At 37.8% G+C, this 14,765-nt stretch overlaps 1 protein-coding gene across 3 annotated transcripts; it reads right to left on the reverse strand.

Moving 5' to 3' along the window:
* PSMA1 (proteasome 20S subunit alpha 1) lies at positions 1 to 11,871 on the reverse strand. 3 transcript variants are annotated; one of them, XM_082476050.1, is made up of 10 exons: positions 11,746 to 11,871; positions 10,384 to 10,428; positions 9,826 to 9,927; positions 9,602 to 9,705; positions 7,622 to 7,710; positions 6,928 to 6,998; positions 6,680 to 6,809; positions 5,408 to 5,487; positions 1,669 to 1,779; positions 1 to 364 (listed from the first exon to the last, which is right to left on the reverse strand). In XM_082476050.1, exons 1-10 carry the CDS (start codon positions 11,746 to 11,748, stop codon positions 308 to 310), a joined length of 792 nt encoding a protein of 263 aa, XP_082332176.1. In that variant the 5' UTR covers positions 11,749 to 11,871; the 3' UTR covers positions 1 to 307. The 3 variants fall into 3 exon arrangements, with proteins under 3 accessions (XP_082332176.1, XP_082332177.1, XP_082332178.1); XM_082476051.1 differs by lacking the exon at positions 11,746 to 11,871 and adding an exon at positions 11,321 to 11,650 and having other exon boundaries at positions 171 to 364; positions 9,826 to 9,922; XM_082476052.1 differs by lacking the exon at positions 11,746 to 11,871 and adding an exon at positions 11,321 to 11,642 and having other exon boundaries at positions 171 to 364.
* Between the last annotated feature and the right edge of the window lie 2,894 nt (positions 11,872 to 14,765).

Here is a 14,765-nt window from a genome sequence, read left to right on the forward strand (position 1 = left end):
GCAGGTGAAACAATTTTATTTCACAGTTGTCTTTAAAACCACAAAGACACTATGTTCTTCATATAAAAACGTTAGTTCAGATAACTATACTTTCTAGAAAATGATTATAGAGACGCTCTTAAAGAAAATGCACCCCATTATATGGTTTTGGTGAAGTTGCTTGGAAAAAACTCACATCTGGACTGATTCCTAAAACACACCATTCCACCATTCTGCATCTTTTGGTTCAAAGTATAGGTTATTGTCATCAGTACGTGTTCCTGCATTCTTTCATGTATGATAATACATATATAGACTGGTTTATCATTTAATGTTCCATTGGTTCATCAGCCTTTTCTGCAGGTTCATCAGCAGGTTGAGTAGGCTTAAGAGAGGAAGAAAAAAGAAAATATGTAAAAAGAACACTTGACCAATATATACTTTTAATCATAAACATTACATTATAATAAAAAATTTATGAGAAAAGGAGTTAGGAGACATTCTGGATACTCAATTTTGGTTCCCTGTCCTATTAAAATTTCTGAACAAGGGGTTTTAAAAAAATAGATACAATTTTACAGTTCTGAAAACCTAAGCATCACTGAACAATTCCAGCATTTCATCGTACTTTGTCTTGATCAAGAATAAAGGCTTTCCTTTTATTATCACTACTAGCCTTAAAATACTGGCACATTTTAGACATTCTTTTCCTCTTTAGCACTAATGAACACAGCAAAAATATTTTCAAACAAAGCAGCTGTGTGGTACTCCACCGCATTCTTCCCAACAGTGCTGGTTCTTACCAATAGCAGTTAAATAATGCAAATCCTGCTCCTCCAAATACCAACAAGTTAAAAAAAAATCATGCTGTAGAGGAAATTCATGACAGTTTTTTTTTTTTCAATTACACAGCTATCAAATAAGCATCTACAAAAGCAAATGTGTACTCTAAACGTTCAACAAAAAAAGTCTAGTATTTAACCTGAGATTCACCAATACTTCTTGATCCTTTTCTCAATATTTGTGAAGAGCCAACTTAGTTTCCCAAGCTGGTCCCCAATGAATTTTCTCTCAGTCCCCACTCTGTTAGGATCTTGGCTGGCCCTATGACTTGTTTTAACCAACAGAATGTACAGAAGTGATGCTGTGCCAGTCCTGGGCCTCAGCCTTAAGAATGCCTGGCAGCTTGCACTTCTGAGTTTTTGAACTTTTGCAACCTCTGAGCTGCTACCCTGCAAGAGATACTCTGGTGAAGGAAAGGCCCTGAGACTACGTGGATAGAGGCCCAGCGATCCTAGCAGAGGTCCCAGCCTTCTAGCTGTCCCTCTAAGATACCCAGCAAGTATGAGTAAAGAAGACATGTGAGTAAAGCCATTTTGGATGTTCCAGCCCCACTCCCTCAACTGACTGGAACATTTGAGAGACCCCAAATGAGATGAGCGAAAGAACCACCTAGCTGAGCCCATCAACCCACAGAAGTGAGAAACTGCAATAGGTAGCCAAATCACCCTTTTTGTGTTTTATGGACATCACTGACCCCTCAGTATTTTACTTTAGTCAGTTCTTAGTTTTCCCACTGACACATGAATTATGAGCCTATCTCAATAATTAAAGACAAAAGTGGTAGATTTACACAGTCATGGTAGGAACAATAGAACTAAAGTCTTTTGCTTATAATTAGTTATATACCTGTGTCTTTCTCTGTGGTCTTTCTTCAAGACCTTCCAGGAAAGGAGACACATCATCATCATCATAAATCGTAAACTCCAAGTCTTTACCAACAATTCCAATGGAAACATTCTGAGGGGGGAAAAAAAAAGGTAAAAATTAAAACTCAAGAGAATTTAGATTGGAAAAATGTTTATGATAAAATGTTGGATGGAAAAAAGCAGAGTAAAAATTTATATAGCACTTGAATGAGACTTAAAAAATACTTAGGGAAAAAAGGAAGAAGAAAACTAGTCAACTTTTGTAATTTGCAGATTTAATATTCACTTTTAAAAAAATTTATTTATTTATTTATTTATTTGGCTGCGCCAGGTCTCAGTTGTGGCATGTGGGATTTAGTTCCCTGACCAGGGATTGAACCCAGGCCCCCTGCATTGGGAGCACAGAGTCTTAACTGCTGAACCACCAGGGAAGGGAAGTCCCTAATATTCACTTTTGATAATCATGAATAATTCCAAAGGTCTATGTCACCTAGAAATTTGCAACTTTGTTCATAATGGGAATGAGAAGACCAGTGTGAGGGAACAAACCACTTTGCTAGGAAGTAACCCTAACTTCTAAGAAATAATCAAATTTGTTTCGTGTGTAAGTTAAGACATGATAGTTCTTAGGGAAATAAATTTTGGGTTCTAAAGTGTTGAATTTAGGGGATTGAACTATGTTCTACATGGAAAAATTAAAAAGCAATTCTTAAAGTGTTCAGTGAACGCTAACCAGTGCAAAAGAGCTCCCGTAAGATAAAAATTTCAGCAAAAACCTGAGGCATTAAGGATATATATAGGGCATTCTCTATGATTCGGTAAAAATGTGAAATCAGGGAGCCAGATACCTGAGCAAACTTTTCCAAGTTGTAAATGTCAACAGTCAACTGTATACCCAAATTTTAAAAGACAGTCATCTTGGAGTGATGACATTATAGGTATTTTAAACAAATTCAAACAATTTAATGTACTTTCCTAATTTTTTTGAAAGAATATTATTTTCATAATAGAAAAAAGTGTTTAAAAAGATTATGCAGGCTATAAAGTCTTCATATACATATTAAATATTAATTATCCATTCATTATAACAAAATGGATTTTATAATATGCTGACTGATCTCACTTTAGTTAATGATCATTAACCTCAAGGAGGCCTTTAGTGGTTGTTGTATTATACGGGTCCCTAGATCATTCAATTTCCCATTCCCTGGACAACTCTTTCTAATATTCTCCATTCTCCTTCCAGCTTAAAACCTTGTTCCTATTTCACTGAGAAAATAGAAGCAATCAGAAGAGAATGTTCACAAGCTCCCACAGTATCCACTCTTTTCTGTATCTATGTCCCTAGATTCTCTCCCTTCCTGTTACTGGGAATGAATAGCCCAATTTCCTCTCTAAGGCCTACCTTTCCACCTGTGTGCTGTTCAAGGTAACTGGTCTAGCAGTTTTTCTCATTTTTATCTTATATAAATGTTTTTCTTGATACTGGATTATTCTTATACCCATGCAGCAAACCTGCTGTAATCTCTCCCATCTTAAAAAACCAAAACAACAAAAAACCCTTTTTTCACTACATTCTCTTCCAGCCACCACCCCATTTCTCTGAACCCACAACAGAAAATCTCTTCCAAATGGCTGTCTCCAATTTCTCTCTTCTCATTTTCTCCTGACTCCTTTCCTATCAGGCTTTTACCCCACCGTTCCATTAAGATTGTCTAGTCAAGTCCCAGAGACATCACTGCTAATCTAATGGTTAATTCTCAGTCCACATCTTCCATGGTCTATTGGCAATTTTTCATTCTCTTTTCTTTGAAAGACAGTCGGCCCCTCTATCTGTGGGTTCTGCATCCTCAGATTCAACCAACCATGGATCAAAAATATTCGGGGGAAAAAAAAAATTCCAGAAAGTTCCAAAAAGCAAAACTTGAATTTGCTGTGCACTGGCAACTGTTTACATAGCATTTACATTGCAATTACAACTATTTACACGCATTTACATTGTATTAGGTATTATAAGTAATCTAGAGATGATTTTAAGTGTACAGGAGGATGTGCGTAGGTTAAGATGCAAATACTATGCCGTTTTATATAAGGGACTTGAGCATCTGCAGATTTTGTATCCAAGGGGGGGCCCTGGAACAAATCCCTCCCCAGATTCCAAGGGACGACTGCAGTTTCTTCATTTGCTTTTAAGGATGCCTCATTTTCCAAGTTTTCCTCCCACCTCCCTCGTCATCTTTCTCAGTCCTTTCTGCTGATTCCAACTTACCTCCCAACCTCTAAAGGGTAGAGTGCCCTTAACCAAGTCTTCAAACCTCTTGTATAAGTATTCGATTCTTTTAGAAATCTAATCCAGGCCAGTCTCTAAATGCCATTTCTACACAAAGACTCCAACATTTTTAACTCTAGGATAGACCATTCTCCACCAAACTCTAGGGGGTGAACATCTGATAACTGTTTATTCTATATCACCAAATGGACAAATAAGAGGCATTTCAAATCCTGTTAAGTCCTAAACTAACCGCCTGATCTTCCTCCACAACCCTACCCCAAAACCTGTTCTCTAACTGTCTTATCCATCTCAGTAACTCATCAATCTCTCCTTCCTCTAATCTGGCCAAAAACCTGATTTTTTTTTTTTTTTAAGCTCACACCCCACAACCAATTTGTTAGCAAACCTTTTTGGTTCTAATTTCAAAACATAAGCAAAAGTGAACCACTTCTCATCATCTCCAACTCTTATGACTCTGCTCTAATCCACCACAATCTCTCACCTGAATTACTATAACAACCTTGAAACTATTTCCACCCATGTCCCCACTACAATCTGTTCTCAAAATGGCAACCAGAGTGACTCTTTTAAAACCTAAATCAAGCCATGGTATTCCTCTGTTCAAACTCTAACAGCCCACTTGGAGTAAAATCCAAAGCATCTACAATGGTTTATAGGACATACGCAATCTGGCCTCCATTACCTCTCTGACTTCATTCCTCCTCTTCCTCTTGACCACTGACTCTGACACTACCGGCCTCCTTGCTTCGAACACTAGGGACATTCTAGACTCAAGGCCTTTGTAATAATACTCCCTGGAAGAATACTGATCTAGACATCTGCATAGCTCACTCACTCACCTCCTTTAGATCTTTCCCTCAAATTCACTTTCTCAGTGAGGCCATCCCTGACCACTCTATTTTAAATTATACCCACCACACCTCCTTCCTACACCCTATTTGTCACTCTTACTCCTCTTAACCTGTTTTATTTTTTCTATAGCATTTATCACCTTCTAATATCCTATATAATTTACTTGTGGGTATATTGTCTCTCTTCCCCCACTTGGATGTATGTCCCAAAAATGCCAAGATGTTTGTTATGTTTACTATATATTCTCAATGCCTACTGCCTGCATGTGGTAGGTGCTCAATGTACATATTTGTTAACTGAATTAAAAATATGACGATATTCCTACCTCTTGAAGAAATGAAGAATATTCTATCTCAGACATACTGCTTTTATTGTTTTATACTAAAAAGAAATGTTTAAAAATCATTTCAAAATCAGTCCCTTTTAGTGAACATCTTAAAGAGAGAGAATGAGCCAAGGCAACCAACTCGCAAATTAAAGAACTATAAGTATACAAACCTCTATTACTTACATTTATATGATAAATGATTAAACCGTAATGTTAGTATCTACAGTTGGGAAATGTGATATTTACCTTTGTAGTTAGGTCCTGTTCTGCAGGAAGTGTCTCCCGTAAGGCACGCAGACCATGCTTAACCAGTTCATTCAAATTGCCTAAAATATAATAGATTAACAACTATTTCTTAATTCCATTTTCATGCTAGGCTTCTTTTATTTGTCAGCCCTATAGTCTGAAATCATGGTTTTAGTCACATACTAAATATATCATAATACAAAAACCCAAAAGTCTAAAGTTTGGCCATATAATCTTTTAATAATCTCTTATTAGATTGCTATTATGTTATTTAATGAGAGGATACATGATTTTTGTTACTGACTTTACCCTTTTCTTATGCTAAGTTAAATCAAAATCCTGATTCACAAATGATACAGCTCAAAGTTTCATATAATGTATTCTGTGGAATGCTCACCACTGTATTTGCTCTTTATAAAAGGAGCCTCCAACTCCTTGTATGTGGCCAAGTACAACTATCCTTGTGTAGTTTTGGCCCTGATGCCAAAACTACACAAGGATACCACAAGAAAGTAAAGCTACAGATTAATATCCCTTATGAACATATACACAAAAAACCTCAACAAAATACCAGCAAACTGAATCCAGCAACATTTATGTTTATATAAACATTATAATACATATATATATAATTTATATTATACACCATGACCAAAAGGGATTTATCCCAGGAATGCAAAGCTGGTTTAATGTTCAAAAGCAATGCAACGTACCACAATAGAATACAGGGGGGAAAAAAAACCACATGATTACCCCAATAGATGCATAAAAAGCATGTGTTAAAATCCAAGACCCTTGCATAAGCAAACTACTCAAAAACCTGCCCTATCAACACACCTTACATCTTTTACCTTTCTTTCCCACAGCTACACTGACTTCTTATTTATTTATGGAATACTTAATGCAGAATGTCTGCGTGGCTAAAAATAAGAATCTCAGGAAACTAAAAGTTGTAAACAGAACTTACAACTGGTAGCTAGTACAGTAGCTCTCAACTCTGGCTGGGGCACACTTACTTCAGACCAATTGAATCAAGAATCTTCAAGGTTAGGGACACATATTTATATTTTGAAAAAGTTCTACTGATGATTCAAATTACTGTGGTAGCCAGAGAAAGTAAAAGCTAGTATGTGTGACAGAAATAATATACACTTCATGGGCTTAATCTTTTTAAAAATTCTTTCTGTAAAGCAGATAGTTTTCTTCACTTAGAATACTGTATTTATTCACTACATAAAGACTGGAGGGGACAAGAAAAAAAAAATCACTTACACTCCATAAACTCTGACATATGTCTCTCCAAGTAAGTGCGAGCTGACTGAGAACGGGCTCCAATGGACATAGCTCTGCAGTCAAAATAGTTAGCAGATGGACAAGTTTGGAAAATGTGAGGGCCCATATCCTACAAAGAGAAGAAAAATACACCACATAATTCTTGACTTTGATTGAGCTAAAAATTAGAAAACTTCTAGTCAGTTTTTAAAAAATCATTAAAATATAACAATACTCTATGAACTTACGTCATAACCAGCAATAAGCAGCCCAACACCATATGGTCTCCGGCCATATCGCTGCGTTGGTATCTGAGTTTCTTAAACTAGTTAAAGAGCCTGTTCTAACAAGGTATAAAGTACTATCTTTATTTCCAAATTAAACATTATTAACAAAGAACTCTAGTTTCTTAATTGCTGCATAATCCACCATAAGAAGAAGAAAATAAAAGAGAAATATTTATTTGGCTTAGTATTAAAAAATGTTTGGCTATCCACCAAATCCAAAGTGAGCGCTACCAAAATGACTTTCTCTGACGTAAAGAATCTCATTCATTTTGGATATAAGGGGCAAGGATTTTTTGGGAACATCTAGAACCACCAATAAAAAGTTTTAAATCTCCTCTAAAAATGATGCTTAGTTTTTCTGAAATTTGGCTTATCTGTATCTGTAAAATATTAATTGCTTATCTATAAGGGCTGATAAAAGAGCAGCCCAATTTCTTATTTAGACCCATTCTTCCGTGGTAAAACTTCCTACAACTCTCCTTCTAAAAATTTTAAACATTCTGCTATTGAAAAATGACTAACCTTAAAGTTTTCACAATCTTACCCATGTTACATATTATCATATTCCTAATAAGTAACGTAAGGATAAAGTATCAAAACCCTTTGAAGTCCACATCCATAAATGCTAAAATAAATGCATAAATAAAAAGGATACTGCTTCCAATTAGAGATACAAGACGAGACACAGGAAGAGGTCTGTCAAATACAAATCTGGAATCCAAACACTCCTGGCGCATAAAATTACTAAAAAAGAAACAAGAAAAATCAGTAATTTCAAATCACAGAGTTTTTCTAATCTAAATAATTTCATTTCTTTTTGCTTTCTTCCAGACATTTACATGAATTACATCCATACAAGGGAACCATAAAGACATGGCCACAAGGATGCATTTTTATACCAACTCTTCTTTCTAAATTTTAAATGACTAACCTTAAAGTTTTCATAATCTTACTATGTTTATGACTAAAATGTTCCTTAGCTCTAGATAACCTTTGTCTCAGAGCACTTTATAGAATAGAGAAGAAAAGGCTGAGCAAGAGAAAAAGAGCAATGTCTCTTCTCTTACCCTTCCCACCGTCAAGACAGTGCTTTTTTTCTTGAAAGCTGATGAAAATTTCCCCAATAGAACAAATACAAGAAATAGAATCCATAGTATGGCACTGTTAACATGTCCTGCCAACGTTACTTCTATCCATAAGCAGCACTCTAGAGGAGATACCAGACACTAGACTGTTGAGTATCACTCTTAAACCTGACAAGATTCAAGCAAGTATAACACAGGGGAAAAGGAAATTCATGCCTAACTATTAAAGCCAAGAGAATAAACAAGAAATGGATACGTACTTTTCTTTCATGCTGCTTTGTCTAGTTTATGTGTATGTCACATGTGATGATCAAATGTTGGCTGCAGGAACCAAGCTACTTGTTCTCTACTTTCATTTAAGTCCATTTCCCAGGGCTGTCTAAAACTACATTGCCCAATGTGGCAGGTACTAATCACATGTGAATAGTGAGCACTGAAAAAGTGGCTAGTCTGAATTGAGATGTACCATAAGTACAAAATATACATGAAATTTCAAAGACTTAGTACCAAAAAACAATGTAAAACATCTCATTAATAAAGTTTTTATACTGATTACATGTGACACGACAATATTCTGGACAGACTGCGTTAAATAAAATGTTTGACGGCGCAACATATATTACATTTTCAACAGCTAAAAGAAACTGTCACTAATAATGCCGTCACTATACTGCTGACCTAAGAGAGCAGGGGGGTTCGCCAGATAACTTAAAAATTTTAAACATTAGCACTATTATTTGCCCTTAGTGTTTATATTCCTTCTTTCCTAATTAAATCACAGACTTAAGAGATTACTTTTGGCTAACTACCTCCCACCTCCCAACACACACACCAAAAGACACTGTGTTAAGTGTTCTACATGTTAGGCTATTTATCAGTAACCTTAGAAAAAAACACTAAAAAAATTGAGAGTTTAAGTAACTAGATCAATATCAGACTAAGTGCTAAAAGTGGGGACTAAAGACTGTGTGATCCCAAAGCCCCAGCTCTTCATTTACACAATGCCCCTCAACTAGAAATAATCTTTATCTCCTCTGGTCTCTCACAGAGATATACCTGTTACTCTCCACTTTCTACCTTGTATTATAGATAGTCTACTAGATTTTAAGTTCCTAGAAGATGAGATCTATGTCTGATTCACTTTTGTATACCCTGCAGTACCCAGTATTGAGCTTTGCAAAAAATAAATGTCACATGAATACTGATGTATTAAACAAAGCAAGGGTAGTTCAGCTGATCCTTAGAAACCTGACAAAAGTGTCAAGCTCTTCTCAGACCTGATATCAAACAATATATACTGAGTTATCAAGTAACACATTATTCAATGACTTCTCAAAAGCGTTAATATTAATATGATTAATTCTATTAATTAATACTGCAGTGATCAAGAAATGGAATACTTAGTAACTGACTCCAAATCCATTAAGGTATTCATGATCTTAACTTATAAGCACTCTGGCAGACAACTTCTTAAAATACCTGGATCTTTTCTAGAAATGTAATCAATTATGAATCAAAGGGATGTTTTTGTTTTCCACGATCATACTCACCATAACAATCTAGCATCAGCAGTAAGTCCCGCAATTGAGATACCAATATGGTTATCAACATGGAGAATTTTTTTCTGATGAGCTGCAAGTTCTGACTGTGCTCTCTACATAGAGACATTATTTAAGACAGAAAAACAAGTTTACAATTTTATTATCTATATAGTGAAACTTATATTTGACAGCTGTTTTCTAAAGGAAGAAGATATATTTACTGCTTTACTTACCTTCAACGCAACCAACACTGCATGGGTTTTCGATTTCAGACCAACTGTGGCTGAACCTTGTTTGACAGCTTCCATTGCATATTCAATTTGATGAATCCTGCCCTAAAACAAACAAAAAAAACATACCTTAGAATCATCTTACAAGACCCTCTTATATATTTAAAATTAGAGATCCCAAAAATCAGGTGAACATAGTTAAACTAGGAAACTTGGGACTTCCCTGATGGTCCAGTGGGTAAAACTCCAATGCAGGGGGCACGGGTTTGATCCCTGGTCGGGGAACTAGATCCTGCATGCGTGCTGCAACTTAAGAGTCCGCATGTTGCGACTAAAAAGATCCTGCATGCCGCAACTAGGACCCAGCTCAGCCAAAATAAATAAATAAATAAATAAATAAATAACAAAAAAACTAGGAAACTTACTTTAATGATACATTTAGGTTTCAGAAAAGTCTAAAGTGATTATATTCCATTTTCTCACTGCCCACAATCCCATAAGTTTCTAAACACATTGCAGCCACCAAAAACCACTTCATAGAAATAGTATAAAACATTTTACCTGAGGGCTCCAAACAGTGACATCATTGTCATACTGGTTGCGAAACTGAAAGTAAATGAAAAAAGACTTATTAATATGAGAACATTACAAATCCCAAATCTTAACAAGCTCTATCATTAAAAAATGTTCTTCCATCTGTTTCCATCTAACATTAACAAAAGACTGTTATTGCAACCTCATCGTAAGATTACTGCTGTACTCAGCTGCAAACCCGTTTTACATTTACAAGGAGCTAGCTGGCTGGGGGAGAGCAGATCTACATGGGACCTATCCTCCCAACCTATCTTCCAGTTCTAACACTGTCCATAGCACCCGCTTTAGGTTCAGTCAATTACTAAAGTTCCTATGTGTCCACTTTCCTTCCTATCTTTGCTTATGCTCTTCCCTTATACCAGACCCTAATAAATAGTCAAAAGCATTACTTTTCCCTAAACTAGCTCAAATGTCTACCTCCTGAAGTCTTCTCCATCTTTTCTCCCCAAATCCCAAAACATACTCCCACCAGTTCTTTATCTACACGTCCCTTTCTACTTTATATTACGATTAGGGATATGCTGATTTATCTTTGAACCTTCACTGTACTTAAAACAGTGCCTTTGAAACATTCATACTGAATGAATGAACACAAGAATGTCCCCAGGAAGTTAGAAGTGGACACAAATAGCCACAGCGACAGACCCATTTACTGCTTTAAGGACGGTATTAAAACAAGTCCACCAGCACAGTACTTGGGAGACTAATCATGGGGGTGAGCAGGCTGAGGGCTGGAATGGCAGACATAAGTCTGCAAGCCCTGAGCCCTATATTGTAACCCTGATTCCATCACTTCTCCTATCAGCTTCGGTTCACTCATTTGTAAAACTAGGTGACTGGACAAAGTGATTGAAAGGGGCCTTTTCTGATCGAGCTCTGAGGGAGAGATTACAGAGGGACCCACCTAGAAAATGAACGCGGTCCAGGAACCCAAACCCTGGGGTCAAGTCCGCATTTGGCAGTACACGGAGATCTCAAGTCCCCATTTTCCCTTTCTCCCACACAGAGCACTAGGGGCCTCTCTGGACCGCTCGGAATCTACTCGACTGAAGGAAACTGAGGGGCGAACTCGGCTAGTAGTCCGAGGAGGTACTGTTCAAGGCCCGGTGGAAAGCGAAACAAACCCCAGGGAAAGGCCGCACCGACTACCGACCTCCCCTCTCCCGGCCAGGCCGGAGATGCTGAATCACTGCCTAAACCCTCCCCTCGGCTAAGGTTCCTATGTCCCGTGGCCTCGGGCCGCTCTGAGGATGACAGGCGAGGCGGCTCGCCAACCCCCAGCCAGCGGACCTCTGCCCAAACCCAGCCTGAGCTCGGAATCCAACTCACCATGGTTCCGGCGCGAGGCTGGCTTCGGCCTCCTGAAAACCCGCGGACCGAGCAGCGCTGCCTAAACTTCCGCTAGGCGATCTACAGAGAAGTCTGCGGGACTTTGAAGGCGGTGGCGCAGGGTAGAGCAGTCTATTCCAGAGATATCGATAGGCTTCCCTCGCTCCCCCGCCCTCAAAGCTCTCAGCCAGCTCGGGAGTGGGCGGGGCCTGGGAAGCTGGAGGAACTGAGATTGGCGGGAAACCCCGGGACAGGTGTCCCCGCGGGAGCTATAAGAGCTGCTAGGCGGCCACTACCGAGTCGCCCTTTTTGGGTCCTCAGTAAAGTTACCTGTGTGTTGCAGATTCCCTCCAGTTTCTCACCGACCCGGCCAGAAGCACCTGAGACTCCGGGTGAGCGAGTGTGCGGGTCAACCTCTCCTTCAGCGTCCACAGAGATGTGGGGTGTTGTGTAGTGTGAGAAGAACGAGACTGCAAGAAAGGCCACATATAATGGTTCGTTTCTCTGTGTGAACCATACTCTTCCTCGAGCATCTTGTTTGTAGACATGTTTTTCTTTCTACTTTGGAATCCTTTTCCCTACTCCTTGGAGAACTCATCTTTCAAGGCTTTGTTGTCATTTATCACGCTTTAACATCATTATTGGTTCCCTCCACCCAAGAGACTTTGAACTCTTCGAGGGCACTAATGTCTTTCTGTGCCCTCAAAATCAAGCACGATGCCTGAAAGATTAGGCTACTAAGGAAAAAGTGGACATTTTCTTACAAGACACGTATTTTCTCTTTTGTGAGCAATCTTTTAGTAAATCCCCAAATGAAATAGTTTAGGACAGCTCTGCAATCAGCTGCCAACCTAACATTTACCGACTGCCAATGATGACTTATTTTCTTTATAAAGAAGAAAGGATGAGTACCTAGACTCAGAAAAGGTAAGAGTTGAGAGGGTCCTTAAGTATCTAAGCTTTGCAGATGAAGTAAGAGACTCAGATCATTAAGTGATTTGCTCAAGTTCCGAGCACTTTAGTACCACACTCTTCTTTTTAAACCTTGTCACTTGTATATTTTGGACATTTTTTCCTGTTAAACATTTTCTAGGTTAAACGTGACTCCCTAGTATTCTGCATTGTGAACATATGACACTTTATTTACCCAAATCCCCATTGTTTAATATTTAGGTTACCCCTCTCCCAAGCAACTCATTTATGAGCTGCTTGACATATTTTTTGTGTGTACATCTGTGCTCCTTTAGAATAAATTCCTGAAAATGGAATTGTAGGGTCAAATGAAATGGGTATTTCTAAGTCTTTCATAAAAAGTGCTAAATTGCTCTCCAGAAATGTTTTACCAAAATATATTCTCAATAGTAGTATATGAGAGTGCACCCCTTCTTAAACTCACCAGTACTGCTTGTTGTCATTTTTCAAAATCACTGTTAGTTTAGCAGATTGAATTAACAGATTGTTTTCTTTTGTTTTCACAGCACCTAGCATAATGCCTAGCACATATTAAGAGCTTAATAAATAGTGTTAAATGAATGAATGATTAAATAAATGATCATTTAAAATTATTATATAGCACATAAACATTTTGATAGTTCTTTTCTACATAGCTCTATATATTCATGTGCCTCACACATATGTATAATAAATATATAACATTTTTAAAAGTAAAATCATATTAAACTGTTTTATACTAGACATAAAAAGTTGTGGCCATCTTTACATGTCCATAAATAATAATCTATATTATTTAAAATAGTTGCGTAGTATTCAGTTGTGTGGAAATACAATAATTTACTTAACTATGGGTGGGCAATTAGACTATTTCTGAGTTTTTGCTATTATAAAAATACTATAATGAATATTCTTGTACATGCACACATTTTGTGTACTTTCCTGATTACCTCCTTATGATGAATTCATAGAAATAGAATTGCAGGTCCAAAGGGAACCCACATTTTCAATCATGATAAATATGGCTAAATAGCAAAAAAAAAAAGAAAAGAAAAGCTATATCAGTATATTTTCTAGAGTGCCTGAGAGTCCACTTTCTTTATACCTTCACCAATACTGGATAGTGTACGAACTTTTTACCTTCCTCAAGTTGATAGGCAGAAAAAAAAAAAACAAAAAAACTCTTGCTTTAATTTTAGTTATATTTTTTGATTACTACTAAAAAAATCTTTTCATATATTTCTTGGCTGTTTATGTTACTTTTGTGAATTGCCATTTCATTCCTTTTCTCAATTTATTATTTTGTTAATCATTTTCTCATTGATTTGTAGGAGCTCCCTGCCAAATGAGATGTGTAGGGTGCAATTGCACAAAACTTTCCCACCACATGTTAAAACACATCCTGTGGAGTTATTTCTTCCCTGCTCTGTGAGTGAAATATGGCACAAATATCATGACTCTTCTGACATTCAAGTAAAAAAAAAGTTAACTAGGCAATTCAGTAGCCTCAGATCAGTAGTTAATAAGTTCAGCATAATAATAACTGGCAGATAATAGCAAAGCCCCTTCCCTCCTCTACCAGCTTGAGCCTGCCATGGTGAAAGGGGAATGGTTGACTTCTCTATGTCCCGGCCTAAAATCTCTCTTCATGCCCCCTCCTACCACCACCACCACCAACTCGGTGTCCTTACTTCTCCCCAGATGAAATAGAGGAAAGGGCAAGAGAGTTCTTTTTTTTTAAATAATTTTTTGCTGCATTGGGTCTTCGTTGCTGCATGTGGACTTTCTCTAGTTGCGGTGAGCGGGGGCTACTCTTCATTGCGGTGCACGGGGTCTAGGCGCGCGGGCTTCAGTAGTTGTGGCAAGCAGGCTCTAGAGCGCAGGCTCAGTAGTTGTGGCGCACGGGCTTAGTTGCTCCGTGGCATGTGGGATCTTCCCAGACCAGGGCTCGAACCCGTATCCCCCGCATTGGGAGGCAGATTCTCAACCACTGCGCCACCAGGGAAGCCCCAAGAGAGTTCTTAACGTGGCTAGTACAGTTCTGTTGATGCTCTCTGAGATTAGCAGGT

This window comes from Balaenoptera physalus, assembly GCF_965194825.1.
Source record: "Balaenoptera physalus genome assembly, chromosome: 10".
Taxonomy (NCBI): Eukaryota; Metazoa; Chordata; class Mammalia; order Artiodactyla; family Balaenopteridae; genus Balaenoptera; species Balaenoptera physalus.